This window comes from Myodes glareolus, chromosome 11 (genome assembly GCF_982192425.1).
Source record: "Myodes glareolus chromosome 11, mMyoGla1.1, whole genome shotgun sequence".
NCBI classification, from domain to species: Eukaryota; Metazoa; Chordata; class Mammalia; order Rodentia; family Cricetidae; genus Myodes; species Myodes glareolus.
In genome coordinates, this window is record NC_142036.1 from 42,048,825 (window position 1) to 42,068,285 (window position 19,461).

Consider the following 19,461-nt stretch of genomic DNA (forward strand, 5'->3'; position numbering starts at 1 on the left):
GGGAGCGCCTTCCTCTCCGTCAGCCAATAGCCGCTGAAATACCAGCCCACTGGGGCATGGTACATTTCTCTTTTAAAAAGAGCCACAGATCCCGGATCAGGCTCTGAGTGTAAAGGAATATTTCATAACAGTCCAGCACTCAGGAAGTCATAGCAAGACCTCAAGGTGTCATGGTATTTTATTTGTATTTTAATAAATAAAGCTTGCCTGAGGATCAGAAAAGTAAAACAGCCACACTGGCCAGCCTTACAGACCAGGCAGCAATGACACACACCCTTAATCCCAGTAGCCACAGTAGTTTGCCATAGAAATCAGGTGGTCGGTAGTGGTAAACGCTTTTGATCCCAGAACTGGAGAGGGTTCTGGATCAAAACCAGATGGTTAAGATGGGAGGAGACAGCTCTCAGACACAGTATCATCCTGAGGTTTCCGGGAGGCAGGATCACCATTTCCAACTGAGATCGAAGTAAGAGCCAATGGCTGGCTGCTTTGCTTTTCTGGTCTTCAGGTTGAACCCCAATATCTGAGTTTTTCTGAATCATCAAGGCAGGCGCCTGAAGCCGATAGCATGGAGGCAACGCTGCCTGAAGGCCCACTCTCTGACTTGGTCTCTGGCTCCGGCTCAGTGTGTTCTTAATCAAGCCACCCCATCCAGGTCCGGGTCTTAATCTCTGAAGGCTCTCACGTATTCGACACTTTAAACTTTTAAATTATTTATTTGCATATGGGGGCCAGTGTGTGTCATAGGGCTCAGGGGGAAAGCGAGGACAAGTGGCAGGAATCAGTTCTCTCCTTCCACTTTGTGGGTTTGGGGGACTGAACGCAGGTTGTCAGGCTTAGCAGCCAGTGCCTTGCCCCACTGGATCATCTCAGGCAGTGCCTTTATTAAACAAGTTTCTGAGGCCAGAGAGCATGTGCTGCTCTCACAAAGGAGCAGAATTTAGCTCCCAGCACCCAAGTTGGGTGACACACCATCACCTGTATCTCTGGCTCCAGGGGTCTGAAGTTGTTGTGGGATATTATTTTTAAAACGTGTTACATCTGTTTTTACTGTGGAACATTTGTTTTAATAATGCAAAGATGTGCTGCATTTTTTTTTTTGATGCATTTGTTTAACTCTGTGACGTTGTGATCCTCGCCTGTCTTACCTGAATGGTCTAATAAAGAGCTGAACGGCCGACAGCTGGGCAGAGAGAAAGGCTAGGCAGGGCTGGTAGGCAAAGAAAATAAATGGAGGAGACGGTTATGGGTTCGTGTCTGGGCCGGATCGCCGCTGTCTGAGGGGCTCGAGGATCAGCGGAGGGAGACGGCCACGGTGCGGAGGCCGGCAGCGTGTCACCTTGCCCTCTGCCTTCCTGTTGCAGCCGTCCGGACCCGGTGATCCCGGAGTGCTCGCTGTGAGCCCGCTGCGCCCTTCTTCCGCTGTGAGTCCGCTCTTTCCGCTGTGAATCCGCGGTCCGCCCACCCTCCTTCCGGCGTCGCCCAGGGGACGGAGGGGACTGACGGACCGGCACGCCGCTGTCCCTCGTGCCATGCCCACCCTCCGGGCCCTGGGACCTTGCAGGACGTGAAGCTGGAGTTCCCCTCGGTCCCACAGTGCAAAGACTGGACTTATCCTATGAGGAGTGGACTTTCCTATGAGACAAGAGATGCAGGAAGTTTTGCCTGGGTTGTTCTTAGGCCCATACTCCTCTGCTACGAAAAGCAAGCTCTCTATGTTATAGAGACATGGGATAACTCGTTTAATTTGCATACGGCAAAATATTGAAGCAAACTTTATTAAACCAAACTTTCAACAATTATTTAGATATTTAGTTTTGGATATTGCAGATAATCCAGTTGAAAACATAATACTTTTTTTCCCCCATGACTAAAGAGTTTATTGATGGAAGCTTACAAAATGGAGGAAATGTTCTTGTCCATGGGAATGTGGGTATCTCCAGAAGTGCTGCCTTTGTTATCACATACATCATGCAGACATTCGGGATGAAGTACAGAGATGCATTTGCTTATGTCCAAGAAAGGAGATTTTGTATTAATCCTAACTTGTCCACCAACTCCAGGAGCATGAAACCATCTACCTAGCAAAATTAACAATACAGATGATGTCACCACTCTTATCTGTGCATTCTGGTACGACGGTTTGAAGAGAACACACGAAGAGGATTTTGGAAACATGCCAAGTGGCAGCTGCACAGAAAGGCTGACTCTGAGGACTGTCACACGGATGTGGATTTCTGCTTAGAAAGGAGGAGATCTCAGCGATAATAACGTAAAGTGGTAAAAATACAAGTAGTTTGTTTTCAGTTAGATGTTGCTTCCAGACATGTTTCTCAGCAACTTGCTGAGCAACACTTTAAGTTGTTGGACTTCTACGGTAGATGGCCCTGATGGGTGATGGATTTGCTTTAAAATAACAAAACAAAACAAAAAACACTTTATGGTTTTATTGTAAACCAAGAATTTGGGACTTGCAAAAGGAGGTATTATTGCAATAATGCACTCTTCATACTGGAAGTTTATTTGTATGATATAAAGTTATTACTTTAAGCAAAATGCAAGTTAGGGGATTTGTTTATAAATTTTGGATAATTTATAACAAACGAATTTCCAAATGTTTCTTAAAAACTCATTTTGTGTTATATATAGTTCATTTAAAGTAATTTTACAGTTCAATTTTCTGATGGAGCCTCTTATAGAAACAGTAACAAAATGTAGAACTCTTTCAAATTTTTTAATATAATTCAGTAACTTAATTGCCATTTTCTTTTTTAACTTCTTGGTCCTTATTTTTAAATAATGATTTTAGCCAATTATCTTACTTTATTAATTTAATCTAATTAATACTTCCTTCCCAATTGTCTTCCTTATTGTAAACAAGAATAAATGTTGTAATGATGAAAGAGGCCTTACTTTCTAAAACCAGATATTCAAAAATAAGGACAGTGTTATATTTCCACCTGCTTTTTTTTCTTTTTGCTGTTTCTTTAAGCCAAATGTTGACTCGGTCTTTTGAGAGTTGCCTAACCCTTTTCACCTTTGTCTAATATGGTTCAAAGTAGACTTTTAAGAAACCAAACCAATGTAGCACTGTTTCTTCAATGTGAAACCCCCAAAAGAAAAGTGTCTTGCCTCAACCAATTAAATCCTCATGGCCCTAAATTAGATAGCACTGCAAAGCTATTAACATTTTTTGTAAGTTTTTGTTTTTAAACCATAAATTAAACTAAATCTGTGAAGCTTAAAGAAATTTTAAAAAAAGAAAAGGAATGGAAGGAAAAATCTGGGATCGAGAATGAAGAACAAGAGAGATCAAGGAATGAGAAAAGAAGGGGCCAGCCACCCAGTCAGACAACGAATAAGAAGAAAAGAGATAGAGAAAAAGAGAAAAGTAAAAGTCCAGAGGTGAAGGTAGATGGGATAACTTAAGAAAAACTGGCTAGGAATAAGCCAAACTAAGACCAGGCATCCATAAGAAATAATAAGTCTCCATACGTATTATTTATTTGGGAGCTGGGTGGCAGGCCCCCCAAAAGAGCAAAGAGCCAAAAATATCAACTATATAGTCTTCTAGCCTCTGTGGGCACAAGCATGCACAGACATGTGTGATTAATAATGATAAATCTGAGGCCAGGTGATATTGGCACACACCTTTAATCCCAACACTCAGGAGGCAGAGGGAAGTGGATCTCTAAGTTCAAGGCCAACCTAGTCTATAGGGTGAGTTCCAGGATAGCCAAGGCTACACAGAGAAACCCTGTCTCAAAAAAAATTAATAATAACAATAATAATAAAGTTGAACAGGTTTTTATGACTTTCTCTTAACTGCCTATGTTGGGTTACAGGGGCTCAATCACGAACCTAACAATGGGTAGAGAAATCCGTATGTGCTCATATGACAGTGTGCTTGGATGACCAATAGTGACTGATGGATTACTAAATGTGTGGGGACAAGAGTGTTCATTACACACATTCCCTTCCTTGCCTCTCAGATTTGAAGGCTGACACAACATGGGATCTTAGACTCTCTGTTTCCTTCCCCAGCTGCTCTATGGCTTCCCGGACGGAATGCTCACCATCCCCAAGTGTTGTCATGGCACAGAGCTCGTCATATGAAGGGGATTCTTTTACCATTGTTGGTTTGCCTTGTAAAATCGATCTTGTTGGATGTGTGTGTGCAAAACCTTTTCACTGTTGCCTATATGTGAATTGAGCATCAGAAAAGAATCCTCCAAGCCACCCCAAAACCACTTCTTGAATGAAGATAATAATAGTGACCTTGGCCCAAGAACGGAAGGATACCATCGCTTTGTCTATAAAAATCTAATTTTTATTTTAATAAGAATGTTAATACTTAAGATTCGCCTTTAATTCATAATATAAAAGAACTTTTTGGATAGGCACTATTTGTAGCTTACATTTTATTTACAGTCATGTGCGAGTGTGTGTGTGTGTGTGTAGATAACTTGTTGGTTCTCACTTCCCATGTGGGTTCTGGGTTGTCAGCTTGGCAGCAAGCACCCTTGCCCACTAACCCATCTCCCCAACTCAATAGGCACGACTTTTATAAGAAAGTTTTAATTTCTTTGTCGTCTTATGGCACCGAGGCAAGAACTCAGAACATTATTCACTATCCCAGGAAGACAAGCACATCCCCACTCTGTTATATCTGCAGTCCCTCAGAGGCACTTATTGTATTACATAAAGAAAAAACTTATGCTAGGCATAATGATTCAAGTCTTTAGTTCCAGCACTCGGGAGGCAGAAGCAGGTGGATCTAAGGAAGTTTAAGGCCAGGTTGCTCTATACAGTGAGTTCCAGGTCAGCTAGGGCTACACAGAAAAACTCTGTCTCCAAAAAAAGCAAAAAAGGAAAGAAAGAAAAGATTTTAAGGAATTAGAATGTGTCCAGATGAACTAGCTAGAATGGATACTCTGATGGTATATTTGAGACTTTCTCCAAAACCATAAGATAATGTGTAATACTTGAGGAGTCATACCCTAATTCTTATATCTTTGTTTTGAGCCTAGCCTTTAATGGCTGAGCCATCTCTCCAGCCCGTACCCTCCTAATTCTTACTACCCAGGTGTTTGTGGAAGAAAGTCTGAAGTTGCTGCCACGCATCCACCTGGGCCATGGCATGAGGCTTGGGCTCCCCTCCAAAGGTGATATTAGTACCCACCAGGACGTGCATGCCAGCCTTGTACAGCGGGAAGTAAGGGGGCTCAATATAGTGCCCCCCTTCTGGGTAGAGGATGACCTGGGGCTTCTCCTTCCCATGGGCCTGTAAGCGCTTGGAGATCTCATTGGCATAGAACTCGCTCTTCCAGTTGTGGTCATCCTGACCCACAAGGAACAGGAAGGTGGTGTCAGACCTTTCCACAGGGATGACGCTCTTTGTCTCTACCAAAGGGCTTTGAAGCCCTTCCACAACATCCAAGAGGCCATCTTTGGTCACTTTGACTCGATCTCTCAGAAGAGATACTGGAGGGATAGTCTCATCCTTGTAGTTTATGGTGTTCCCAACAGCGACCATAGAGCCATTGATGAAGACAGCAGCTTTGATGCCCTTCAGGAAGGAGGCCATAGCAAGGCCAAGTTCACCCCCTTTGGAAATCCCAAGAATCCCAATTCCTGGACCTTTTACCTGAGAAAGACACAAATGAAAAATGGAGGCTTAGCCCTGGAATACTGGTGAAAGCCAGAAAGCAAAGAGGAAGTCGGCCAGGAACCAGGCTCCATCTCGTTCCATTGCAGCTGCGTTATAACCTGGGGACATCTATCTGTTTCTCCCCCACAGCTTTCCTTATGTCTTTATCATCATTCCTGGTGACTGCAAGGACTTTAAAACTCCTGTAGTTTTTCCTCTAACCCAACTCTACCATCTGCCCCCACTTAGATAACCCAAACCTCTCGTCACTAGCGAGACGAGACCAACTGTTAGCAGTTCAGAGACTCTCACTTTCAAGCACTGCATCCTCTGGCCGCCATCTTCACTCCCTCCTGCTTAGCCCTACCAGAAACCCTCCTTTCTGCCTTGCTGAGGCCTTAACAGCCTCCCCATCGCATCACCATAGACCACCCACACCTGTCCATCAGCCCCTCCCCTTCAGAGTCGGCTTCATCTGCACAGTGCTCCCTTGCAAGCGCTTTCCACTCCTTTGTTATCCCACCATCATCACCTTGGTCGTATCGGCCCAGAAAAGAACTAATCCTTGTGCAATCACTTGCTCACTTCCTCCAGGCCTGAGGCTGGCAAAACTATACATTCCTGCTGGCTGGCCTTTCAGTTGACACGAGCACCCATGTGTCCATCAGCCCTGCCACGCATCACTGGTGTTTGGCTTCCCCCATCTCCAGAGGACCACCTCACACCCTCTCCTACCTCCTCAGCCTCTTGAGCCCCACATGCCCCACCTTCAGCTTTTCATACGGCAGTGAGAAAACAGAAGCCATCAGGAGGAATGTCTCATTTCCTCACTCCCCACTCTACCTATTCCCACGGCTGCTCGAGCTCTCCTTGGGTTTGGGACGCTGTCCACTGTCTTGCTCCAGGGTTGGCCTCCCACACTCACTTCCGGGCTTCTCTGCTCCTGACTTCTCTCTGCTGGTCCTCCAGGTCCTCTCTGCTCTGGGCCTCTTCTATGTCCTCACAGCCCTGTACCCTAGGCCATGCTAGTTATGACTTTGTTCTCTTCCTGGTTCCCTGCTAAACCTGTGGGAAGATGTCTGTTGTACTTTCCTTTCTTCCAGTCCCTACTCTGTGCCTTCTGGGCGCCATCCCACAAGGACTGCCCCTGTCCTGAATCCCAGGGGCCTCTGGGCTATAAGCCAATGGCTATTTGGCTGACCTCTCAGAACAATCTTCTTTTCTTCTCTTGTGGCTTCCATAGCAACACCCTTGAAAAGTTCAAACACTGTACTTCAGTGAAGTGCTAGGAATTAAGTGATGTTGTGATTACCCTATTTTAAAGAAAGAAACAGGTCCCAATGTCAGAGAATTAGAAGTTGGTAAAATGGGGCTGGTCAGGTGGTGCGGTGCGGAGAGCAGCTGCTGCTCCAGCCTGATGACCTGAGTTCACCTGTCAGAACACACATCAAGGTGGGAGGAAAGAACTGACTCCATGGAGCTGTGCTCTGACCTCCACACACTCTGACCTCCACACACTCTTCAACAGATGGACACATATGATGTCCATAATTTTTTAAAAAAGAAATTGGCAAAAATCTGCTCTCAAACTTCTCTCTAGATGCAGCCCACCCTGGCTTCACTTCTCAAAGAGCGCCAGCGCTTCCAGCCACTTCAAGTTCTGATTATAAAATTATAAAACAAGCCAGGATTAGCACCCAGCCTGTGCTGTGCTGAAGCTAGAAAGCTCAGCGCACCCTGGTCTCCTGCTGCTGACTGTCAAGTTCACCCAGTGTTTCCACCTCTGCTTGCACAAGGGTATGGGGACACAGGGACACGGGGGCACAGGCAGGAGAGCCCTGCTGAGCACATCATTTGAATGAGCACTGGCTGGGGAGGGCCCTACTTATTCTTTCCCTTTACTCGGAGCAAACCTAGAAATCTCAATGGGCTTGGGCTCTTTGTGAAATACAGAGAGGCTGTCATCAGTTCACTCGCTCTGTGAAATCAAGTGCATGATGAGGTCTGACAGAGCCCAGTAAAATCTGAGGGAGATCTAACCTCAGGGTGACTAAGCAGGTAGTTCACAGCTTCTTCAAAGTACTCTATGTGCATGGTTGCTATGCTCTTGGGGAGGTCATCGTAGTTATAATAAGCCAGAGCCAAGACAGCAAAGCCCTTTCCAGCCAGCAGACTTGCTCGATACTCCAGAAGGCCACCTCCAACTCCGAAAAGATCCACAATACCAGGATAGGGCCCAGGTCCTGGGGAAGAAACAGAATTAAACATTACTGAAAATATTCACAGTGGCATTAATAGGCGTTTTTTTTGCTTAATCTGGCACAAGCATGTTTTCTCCTTATTATCAGGAGGCTGAAGGAACTCCTGTCCCCAAGTATCCAGAGTGGAGTAGGATAATTAAACAGCTTTCTCTCCATCCACATTCCCCTTTATATCTAAGACTCGAATCCACAGACTTTTACAAAGAGCATAGGTTATGTTTAACATCAAAAATACACCAAGGGCCAGGGAGAGTACTTCCTAGCATGTATAGCATACGAAATTTGATTATACACACACATATAACACACACTCATGTTGTAGAATATTATTTTAAGATTTGTTACATTTGTTTATGCTGTGGGATATTTGTTTAATGATGCAAAGATGTGTTGCATTCTTTTATGTTGCATTTGTTTAACTCTGTGAAGCTGTGTTACTTTGCCTGTCTAAAACACCTGATTGGTCTAATAAAGAGCTGAATGGCCAATAGTGAGGCAGGAGAGGGATAGATAGAGCTGTCATGCAGAGAGTAAATGGGAGGAGAAATCTGGGAAGAGGGGGTCAAGGAGTGAGAAAAGAAGGGGCCAGAGACCCAGCCAGACATGGAATAAGAAGGAAGGGAAAGACATACAGAAATAGAGAAAGGTAAAAGGCTTAATTTAAGAAAAGCTGGCAAGAAACAAGCCAAGCTAGGGTCAGGCATTCATAAGAAAGAATAAGCTTCTGTGTGTATTTATTTGGGAGCTAGGTAGTGGCCCCTAAAAGAGCCAACAAGTAAAAACAGCCAACTACACACATACACCACATCACTATCCTCTCTGATCAGAAATTACTAAGTGCCACCTGTCATTGAGCATGTGCAGCAACCAGAACCATCATGTGATGCTGGTGGAATGCAAAATAATATAGCCTATAAAATGTTGTGGGCAGTGGTGGTACACACCTTTAACCCCAGTACTCTGAAGGCAGAGGCAGGAGGATCTCTGTGAGTTGGAGGCTGGCCTGGTCTATACAGAGCAAGTTCCAGAACAACCAACACTACATAGATAAGCCCTATCTTGAAAAAAAGAAAACTATTTTTTCAAACCATTCATATAAAGAGGCTTGTCTTCCACTCAGGAATAGATGAGAGCTGAAAAGACTAAAGTCCTCTGTGTACACTTCTCCGGAACCACTCACAAGAGTCATTTAAAGAGTTTGCTGATCTTGCCTGCTTTGCCAGCATGCCCAGCATGCCCCAGTATTGCTATGGAACCAAACATGGCCCAGAGCTTCTGTATATCCCGCCTCGACCTACGAGTGCTGGGATGGCAGCCCTGTGCCACATGTCCAGTTTATGGCCGTGCTGGGGATCAAACCCAGGGCCACTCAAAGGCTAAGCAAGCATTCTACCGACAGAGCCACGCCTTGTAAAGTTATCTCAATGGCATGATATTAAATGGCCTCTCCTGGGAGTTGATTGCTTCACCCTTCACTACTTAGGTGTCCTGTTGATTCTCCTGCCTGGTTTGCTAGAACTTCCACATACAGCTAAAAACCAGTACAATTTTTAAATATAGAAAAATTGGGCTCCGTAGCAGAGTGCTTGCCTAGTCTGAGTTCCCACACCACCACAAGGAAAAACAGAAGCAATTCTGAAACGAATTGAGGATGGCTGGGTGTAAACTTTATTATTATTAGGAATCTCTCCCCTTATGATGCCCTTTAACTTAACAGGGGAATGAAGGACCACCTTCCCGGAAACAGCATCATCATAACAGGCCTCTTTCAGCTGGGTCCAGTCTCCTTCCCTGTGAGTCCCAAGTCATTGGGAGCTACTTTTTTCTTCACTTAAAATCACAGAGAAACTTTGAGCAAGGGAAGGTGGAGGTTGCTCACCTGGAGGCAGGAAAAGCGTGGCGCGCACACGGCCCTCGCGCACGGGCACGCGCCGCACCCCGGGAGCCATGAAGTGACGCTCGTGCTCAGCCCGCGCCAGCAGCCGCCCGCCGTCGGGCTCGTGGCCGTCCAGCACCTCCAGCTCCACCACGAAGGGCGTCTGCACGTCGCGCTTGATCAGGCGCCAGAAGGGCCGATCGGGCTCCATGGCCCAGAGCAGCCCCATGGGCTCGAGCCCCGCGAAGCTGCCGCCCAGCGCGGGCGCGCGCGCCAGGTCCAGCTCGCCTTTGGGGTCGGCGCGGTAGCGCGCGTGGGCGCGGAAGAGCGCGCCTTTCTCGTCGCGCAGAGCGGCGCGCAGCGTGACGGGCTGTTCTGGGGCCAGGCCGCGCACGGCGATGCTCAGCGGCTCGTCCCAGCAGCTGCTGCCCGCGGGCCCTAGGCTCAGCGTCGCGTTTGTCCGCTCAGGGGCCCAAGTGCTCCAGCCACCGGAACCAAACGGCAGGGGTCCTAACAGCTGCGCCCTGCTCTTGCAGCCCCATTGACACAACCTGCTTGTTCGCAGAACAGCGAGAAGCGAGGCCACCATTTTGCTTCTTCACTTCAGCCCTCAGTTTCTTGGGGTGAGTTAGAGATCCTCTAGCGGCCGGCTGCCTGCCTGCAGTGTAAGCGTCCCCTGGGCTGAGCTGTGGGGCTCGCGGAGTTGGAGAGCGCAGAGCCAGCAAAGCAACAAGGTAGAGACAGACTTGGACTAAGGCGTCTGTGCTTAAGACTTCCTTATATTCGAAACCCCCTCCCTACTACTGTTTTTCAGGTGCTCTTTGCCCCATGAAGAGTGGGCAGGACTGAGGCTCGCTCTTCAAAGTCCTCTCACCCAATGACACCTCCAGTCGCCAAATTCCTAAGGTTCAGACTCCAGAGTGTGAGATTGCAATTGAGTTTCATCAGGTTGTGGAGTAATGGACACTTGCTACTAATCTTAGGACTGTTCTTTCAAAAATGTACACTATGGTGTTTTGTTTTGTGCTGTCTGCACGTGCTTAGCCTACATGTAAGTCTCATGTCCAACGGACTTCATGACCCTTTACCTGGATTCCATACATGTGTAAAAATAACCGAGTGACGTCATGGTTAGTCCTTTCTACACTGTGCTCATGTTGGCCCTCGAGGCAAACATTGTCTACTCATCTGGACCTTACACGTTCCCCCAACTGTTTCATAATCTAGCATTTCCCATCAAAGATGGACTTTTTTTCTTCCATTGAACCTTAATAACAAGGATAATTGTCCATCTTTCTTATTACAGAAACCTGAAACTGTTTAAGACGTACTTGTCCACTTGACCAAACTAGACCCTCATTTGAGGAATTGCGTCCTTCACATTGGCCTACAAGACACTGATGATTGATGTGGGAGGGAGGGCCCAGGCCACTGGGGTCAAATCCCCCCCCCAGGCAGATTGTCCTGGGTTTTATAAGAAACCTGGCTGGGGGGTGGAGCATTAGCTCAGTGATTAAGAGCACCAACTGTTCTTCCAAAGGATCTGGGTTCGATTGTCACACCCATATGGTAACTCCAGAGGATCTGAGACATACACAAGCAGACAAAACATCCATACACATAAAACAAAATAAAATTTTAAAAAAGAAAGAAAGGAAATTGGCTGAATATGAGCAGAAGGAAAGCAAGGCAGAGTTCCTCAGAGATTCCTGCTTGGGGGGGGGGGGTCCTGACTTGCGGCAAGACGAACTATAATCCGGAAGTAAACACCGAATAAACATTTTCCTCCTCTAGTTGATTTTGCTCAGAGATTTATCACGGTTATAGGTTATAGAAAAGGAGCCCAGGAAAACTGCTCAAGCACTTTCCCGGGCAACGTTCTTTACCTAGTTTCAAACGATCTCACACTGTGCTGGTCAGGAGTCACGGAACTCTTGTCTAACCTGCCTGGCAATTTGGAAAATGCCAGGAGTAACTTACCCAGGTGTTCTGTGGTTGGCTGGTTCTCAGCAGAATGTAAGAGCCCCTGGAGTGGGGGTCAGGGAGAGGGGCATATGAAGCTTTAAAGACTTAAGAGGGTTTGTTTTTGGTGTTTTGGTTTATTTTGCAATGAGTAACTAGGAAATCCGGTGAGCTGCCAACCAACAACTCTGAAACAGTTTCTCAAAGCTCAGTTCACGAAGGAGATTTCACAGTAGTTGAAGATACCCCAACTAAGCCCACTGCTTCTGTGAATGGGTTCTAAAGATTTGTTGCCAGGAGACCACTATAAGCAGCTAAGCAGCTTTGGAACCTAAGGAACCAAGGAAGGTTTACGACACAGAACCTCGCTTCTCTTTAAGACTGTGGGACACTATGTCACTTGGGAGGTAATTTCAAATCACTACAGCTATAGCAGGATCTGATATAGCACAAATTCTAATTGTTCTTAACAGTAAAAATCCAGAGTCAGATATAGGGGTTAAAGTTGAAGAGCAGAGCAGAGAGGCAGCCACTAGGGAGCTCTTATCTACCAATGCTCAGGCCAAAGGGGTGATCCTGTCTCTACAAATCCTCAGAATGCATTTCCAGACTGCAGACAGCATCTGATCTGTCTCCTCCCGCCTTATATTCCTCTCCTTTCCCTCCACCCCCCACTTCCCTCCCCCAGCCTTCCTATCTCCACCTCCCTAACGCTGGGATTAAAGGTGTGTGACTCCCAAGTACTGGGATTAAAGGTGTGTGCCATCACCTCAGGACTGTTTCTGTTTGAGACTGGATCAATCTAGGGTACCTCAAGATGGCCTTGAACTCACAGAAATCTCTCTGCCTCCCGAGTGCTGGGCTTAAAGGTGTGCCACCACTGCCTGGCCTCTACGGCTAACTAGTGACTTAGCTCTGTATTCTGATCTTCGGGCAAGCTTTATTTGTTAGATCACAAAACAAAATATCACTACGATCTTCATCAGTGTCAGCTGCATGGAGAGAGGGCAGACTGAGGTTCCTGAGAAAACGGAAGCTGTGTAAAAGGCTCAGCATGCAGACAGCTACCAGACCTTCAATCTTAGTCAGGTCTCATCTTGCAGTGGTGGGGGGAGGGGGGGTGTTGGACTCTAACGTGAAGGCACAGACTGGTTTTTGTTGTTGTTATTGCTTTAGGGTTCTGTTTTTTGTTTGTTTGTTTGTTTTGTGTTTTGCTTTGTTGTTGTTGTTTTGGTTTCTTGGGGGTGGGGTTGTTGTTGTTTGGTTGATTTTGTTTTGTTTTTACTGACAGAGTTTCTCTGTGTAGACCAGGCTGACTTTAAACTCACAGAGATCTGCCTGCCTCTTCCTCCTTCCTTCCACCACCCAGCTGAGCAGACTGTCTTCGTGGCATTATAAACGAAACAGACAGCTTTCGTCTCAAAGGAATAAAAGAGGTCATTTATTCTGGAGTCAAATATTAGTGACCATAGTCTTGGAATTTAGGTTTCTCCAAATACTGTGTTCCAATAAGGTAGCAATTTCATGATGGTTTTGTAGGAAAAAAGGTCATAAATCCGGACACTTTTCAATTATATTGGTGTAAACATAAGATAAGTGGGTCAGAGCAATGCTCTCTGATGACACTCAGCCTTTAGGTTGGTGAAAGCTAGTAGTCTGCTAGATTAATACATCACACAAGGTTTCACCCAGCAGGGTGTGAGTTTAGATAGAAAGGTGGGAAAGGACTGGCTATTTAGGGAGCTGAAGGTTGCTCCAGGTAAATTGTAATTAGGCTTTGGACCTGCAACACCCCAGACTCTCTACAATCTTTGAAGTTCTAAGAAGTTTTTTCCGCCTTGTAGAAGGCTCAGTGGCCCCTGGGGCTTCTTTCCAGGAGCTTTTGTTCAAGCCCTGAGTGTATTCCCTGGAGGCAGCTGTGAATCTGGGTGAGAGATATAAGTCAGAGGTTCCGAAGGGAGAGGGGGAGGACACTTTGCAAATGTGGGTGTTCTTGTTTTGGGGGCATAGATGGTCAGAATTGAGACTTTATCTTGATGGATTTTTCCTACCACGTATATGAAATGGCCGCCTTCATCTCTTTTGATTATTTTTAGTTTGAAGTCTATTTTGTTAGATGTCAGGATAGCTACACCAGCTTGTTTTTTTAGGTACATTTGCTTGGAAAATCTTTTCCCTACCCATTACTCTAAGGTAAGGTCTGTCTTTGAAGTTGAGGTGTGTTTCTTGTATGCAGCAGGATGGATTCTGTATCCAGTCTGTTAGCCTGTGTCTTTTTATAGACCAATTAAGTCCATTGCTATTAATGCCTAGTGACTTCTGTTAAGTTGGAAGCATAGCCCCCAGCCCTTGGCATCCATCCCAGCCTCTCTGACCTGGGAGTTGCTTTGGTCTGGACTCCCACAGAGTATTTACGTAGGCTTCCAGAGGAGAAAAATGTGGTTTTCGGGTCTACATGTGCTCCCTGCTTTCCTGTCTCCCCGCCATGCATTCAGCCACCTGAGAGCATCATGCTTAATAAAACGATGGGCATTTTGATTCAGCTTGATGTGACCTAATTGGATTTCTTGCGCCAGCAGAGCTGTCCCTTTTTCTTATTTTTTACTTAACAACTTCTAGTTCCTGATATTTTTGTTTTTGTTGTTGGTACTGTGTGTGTGCATTTTCTTTCTCTGGGATCTGTTGGTGTGGGATTATCTATTGCCTGTGTTTTTGTTGGTGTAGCTAACTTCCTTGGTTTGGAGTTTTCCTCCTAGTACTTTCTGTAGGGCTGGATTTATGGACAAGTATTGTTTAAATCTTCTTTGTCTTGTTATCCCCACCTATGGTGATGGAAAGCTTTGCTGGGTATAGTAGTCTGGGCTGGCATCCATAGTCTCTTAGTGTCTGCATAACACCTGTCCAGGACCTTTCTCCTTTCAGGTTTCCATTGAGAAGTCAGATGTAATTCTGATAGGTTTGCCTTTATATTTTATTTGGTCTTTTTTCTTTGCAGCTTTTGATATTCTTTCTTTATTCTGTATGTTTAGTGCTTTGATTATTATGTGGTAAGGGGACCTTTTTTTGGTCAAGTCTATTTGGTGTTCTGTAAGCTTTTTGTGCTTTCATAGGCATGTCCTTCTTTAGCTTGGGAAAGTTTTTTCTCTGATTTTGTTGAATATATTTTCTGTGTCTTTGAGCTGGACTTCTACTCCTTCTATCCCTATTATTCTCAGGTTCAGTCTTTTTGTGGTGTCCCAGATTTCCCGGATATTTTGTGTTAAGAACTTGTTTGGGGCTGGAGAGATGACTCAGTGGTTAAGGGCACTGCCTGCTCTTCCACAGGTTCTGAGTTCAATTCCCAGCAACCACATGGTGGTTCACAACCACCTGTAATGAGATCTGGTGTCCTCTTCTGGCCTGAAGGCATATATGCAGGCAGACCACTGTATACCTAATAAATAAATAAAAGAACTTGTTTGTGTTAGGAATTTTTCCTAATGCAAGCTCTCTGCCAATGCAAAAATTCCAATCAAACCAAGCCACAAGAAGCCAAATTAAAAAATATCCAGGTTTAATGGGATTCCTGCGCTCTTGAGTGGCCCTGAGGGGGAACCAGGAGGCTACCAGGAGGAAGGAAAAGAGACCACATGATCCTCTTTTAGGGGTTCATTTAAATACCCTGAGAGAATGGACCTGACCCCTCCCTGGGGGAGGGTAAGGACCTCACATGCTGGGATTTGGAGTCCAGACCAAAGCAACTCTCAGGCCTGGGGGCTAGGATAGATGTGAGGAGCTGGGGTTCTACACTCCCAACTTAACAGTTTGATTTAACATTTTCTTTGACCAATGAATCTATTTCCTCCATTGTATCTTCAATGACTGAAATTCTGTCTTCCATCTCTTGTATTCTGTTGTTTATGCTTGCATCTGTAGTTCCTGATCATTTACTCTGCTTTTCCATTTCCAGAATTCCCTTGGTTTGTGTTTTCTTTATTTCTTCCATTTTGGTTTTCAAGTCTTGAATCATTTCTTTCACCTGTTTGATTGCTTTTTCTTGGTTTTCTTTAAGGGACTTGTGGATTTCTTCCAATTTTTTGTTTGTCTTTTCCTCCATTTCTTTAAGGGAATTTTTCATTTCCTCTTTAAGGGCCTCAACCAGCTTCATAAATTTATTTTTAAGATCGTTTTCTTCTGCTTCATCTGCATTGGGGTGTTCAGGTCTTGCTGTTGGAGATCACTAGTTCCTGGTGGTACCGTATTGCTCTTTCTGCTGTTGAGTGCATTCTTGCACTGTTGTCTACCTGTCTCTTCCTCCAGTCGGTACAGGTGGAGCTTGTGCTTCAGGGGGTCCCTCTTCCTCCAGTAGATGCAGTTGGTGGCTGTGTGCTCTAGGTACAGATGTGGTTCACAGCTCCGGTGAACACTCCTTTCAGTGCAGCGAGGTCTGTGGCTCTGGTGGTCGCTAGTGTGGTGGGATATCTCGTATAGAGGATGTCACTGGGTGCTGTTTGGAACACAGGTGCTGCTTCCCAGAGGAACTTCTCATTATAATTTCTGAAAGCCCCTACTGTCTATGCTTCTGGGCCATCACAGCTACCGCTGTATTCCCTCTCGGACACGTCTGGGCCAGGGTTGCTGCACTCCCTCTTGCTCTCTCTCTCCCTCTGACACTTCCTGGTTGCTGGGTGGGAGGGCAATGCGCTCTCTCTCTCTCTCTCTCTCTCTCTCTCTCTTCCTCTCTCTCTTTCTGACACTTCAGGGCCTGGGTTGGGGCCTCTGCCAAGTTCCTCTGCTCTCCCTATTAACCAAGCTTCCCTTATAATAGAAGCAGGAGGGAAAGCACAAAACATCCATCACAAGAACAGAGGAACCTTCAGTACAGAGTTGAAGCCTCTTACTTAAGGAGAAGCAAGAATTCCAACACAGTAGATAACTGCTTAAGGTCTTTCTCCCTTCCTAGCTGTACACCTACATTTTTCTCCATTTCTCATCAGAAACCCCTCTTACAGGAAAAGGACATGCATCAAACCCTCCTGTGCAACCCCAGGTTTTAACAGAAAGTGTCCAGTCAGAGTGGAAGGTTTGTTTGGGAAAGGAAGTTTGTTAACAGAGGTTTTTGTTCCACCAGGCCCACAGCCGTTCAGTCCCAAAGAAACACACAGAGGTCTACATTAATCATAAACTGGTTGACCTATGAGCTCAGGCTTCTTATTAATTCTTCTTATTATTAACTCTTACATCTTAAATTAGCCCATTATTCCTGTCTATGTTAGCCACGTGACTTGGCACCTTTTTATCAGTGAGGCATCTTCATCTTGCTTCCTCTGCGTCTGGGTTACAACTGCAGACTGAATTCTCCGGTTCTGGTCATCCCGCCTATACTTCCTGCCTGGCTACTGGCCAATCAGCACTTTATCAAAATACAAGTAACAAATCTTTACAGGGTATAAGACCATTGTCCCACAGCAGAAGTTGTCTGACTAACCCCCATAGGCTCATGTGTTTGAATACTTTGTCTCCAGCTGGTGGGACTGTTTTGGGGAAGAATTAGGAGGTGTGGCCTTGTTGGAGGAGGTGTGTCACTGGGAAAGGACTTTGGGGCTCAAAGACTCATACTATCATGACTGTGTGAGCTCTCAGCAGCTGCTCCAGCCAACATGTCCGCTGTTTCCTACCATGATGCCCCATTATGATTGACTCTTAACCCTCAGAAACTATAAGCCCACTTAAATGTTTTATAAGTTTGCCATAGTTATATTTCATTGCAGCAATAGAAAAGTAACTCATACAGAAGCTATGACCAATCCATAAGCTTTATTTGGAGAGTGATTTGGGGCAGAGGAGTAGGAATGACAGGGCCTGCAGTGGGAGGGCAGATAGGAGAAATATAGCACTGTAACAGACAGTCTAGTGGAGGCTTGGAGAGGATCTCTCCCTTCAAAACCTGGAGGGGTGCTGCATTAGGAGGGAGCCTCATGAAGTGAAGCAGCATTAAGAGTGATAGCAGCGTGCGTGACAGGAGTTCCAAACGGAGACAGAGACCCTTCAGTTCCCACGTAGCAAAGGAAATTCCTTTTTTTTTTTTGTAGGTTTTCAGGTAGAAAGAAGTTCCATACCATAGAATTTAGTCTGACCAGCATACATGCCAAGGGGCAGACATTCGGTAGGACCATCCTGAAGCTGTGAGGGGGAAGAGGGGCAAGGTCATAGCACAACTTGGCTTCTTATCAACTCTGTCCAATAAAGGGAAGAAAGGATGGAGACAGACAGATAGATGACAGAGAGACAGACGGACACCCAAACACACACACACATGCATACACACACAGAATGAGAGAGAGAAACAAACAGAGACAGAGAGATGACAGACACACACACACAAAGATACAAAGACAGTCAGACAGATGACAGACAGCAGACAGAGTGAGTACGAAGCCTGGAGCTTTAGAAATGGACTTATCGTGTCTCCTTCCTTCTCAGTCAGCCATCATATCAGATAACTACTATTCTTTGAGAATATGGTATTCTTTGTGATTACACTGTTATAAAATTCCTTAGGACACAGGTTTAAGGGCATTTCTGGGAAGACCCTCAGTAACTCTACATGAATGGGAGGGAAACCTACCCTCATCCTGTTTTTAAAGTTGGTGAGAGAGCTCAGTGTGTTAAAGGTGCTGCTCTCCAAGGTTGATGACCTTGGGTCCCACATTACCCAACTTAAATTAACCTCTACAAGTAGACCTTGGCATATGTTTCCCCCCAATAAAATAAATTATATAACTGTAATAAAAATAAAATAAAATGCTCAGGGCCAAAATACTTCCTGACATAGAAGTAAGATCCACACTAATGTGTAAGAATATAAAGAACACGAATATCAGTCTCACTCACCCAACAGTTAATTTTCAACCAGCCAGAGCAGGCACTGTTTCAGGGCAATTGTCTCCTTGTGACCAGCCTTTACCTTTGCCCTAATTTTTCTAGTCCAACTATTTAAATATCCAATGCCCTTGTGACCGTGTTGACCTTGTGGCTGTGAAGAAACAAGCTAATGCTTTCATGACATAAAAATAATTCTATGTGACTTAAGTTGAAGGAAGTAGTCGATTCTGGCCTGTAAGCAAATGTTCTAGATAAAATGACCCTGGCAGAAAGAAACTTCCCAGGGTCAAGTCTCATTCCTAGAAGACATTGCTGGGGACAGAAAGCACCCTGCAGAGCAAAGGGACAGCCAACAGCCTGCTGGCTCCTTGGGACAATTCAGGAACAACAGGAGTTGGTAAAGCCAAAGAAGGGCTTGGCCCTGGGAGTAGCCGAACCTGCTGCTGAATGATGGGAAAGGAGCCTGGTTCAAGGCCAGGAGGGCGTAGTGCTACTTGATTTACAGCATCAAGTTATGACAAAGTAGCCTGGTCAAGAAAGAGTGTGGGGGCAGGTAGGAATTGAGCTGAACCTGAAGGAGTAGGTCAAGTTATGTCAAGTACAGATCAAGTACCATTTCATGTAGAGGACATGGGAGGAAGCTGCACTGTGGGGAGGGAGGAAGGGATGCTCAGAGAATAGCTGGGGATCCAGCTAGCTTAAGCAGGATAAAGGCATCCCCAACCGTTGCTCCCTGAAGAGTGGGGTCTAGCCTGGAACTCCTGAGCTCACTCTGTACCCAACCAGTGCCTCCTAGTAGCTGGGACAAAACCAGGAGTACCCTGCTGTACCCTGCTGGAAGCCACTTG

At 45.6% G+C, this 19,461-nt stretch overlaps 2 protein-coding genes and 1 pseudogene across 4 annotated transcripts in view; 2 read left to right on the forward strand and 1 right to left on the reverse strand.

Annotated features, from left to right (window-relative positions):
* Nucleotides 1-568: 568 nt before the first annotated feature.
* On the forward strand, nt 569-3,894 carry LOC148120486 (serine/threonine/tyrosine-interacting protein pseudogene; annotated as a pseudogene).
* Nucleotides 3,895-4,308: 414 nt separating this feature from the next.
* LOC125409897 (acyl-coenzyme A thioesterase 1) lies at nt 4,309-10,376 on the reverse strand. The gene is made up of 3 exons (XM_048449058.3): nt 9,791-10,376; nt 7,691-7,893; nt 4,309-5,647 (listed from the first exon to the last, which is right to left on the reverse strand). The coding sequence occupies exons 1-3, from the start codon at nt 10,374-10,376 to the stop codon at nt 5,069-5,071; spliced, it is 1,368 nt and encodes a 455-aa protein (XP_048305015.3). The 3' UTR covers nt 4,309-5,068.
* Nucleotides 10,287-19,461, forward strand: part of LOC148120487 (HEAT repeat-containing protein 4-like) — a 33,470-nt gene continuing 24,295 nt past the window's right edge. For 2 of the 3 annotated variants that reach the window (XM_087911657.1, XM_087911659.1), the window contains exon 1: nt 10,387-10,521. The gene's annotated coding sequence lies outside the window, so the exon portion shown is untranslated. Of the gene's footprint in view, nt 10,522-19,461 lie in introns of all 3 variants that reach the window. The other variant, XM_087911658.1, reaches the window with a different exon arrangement.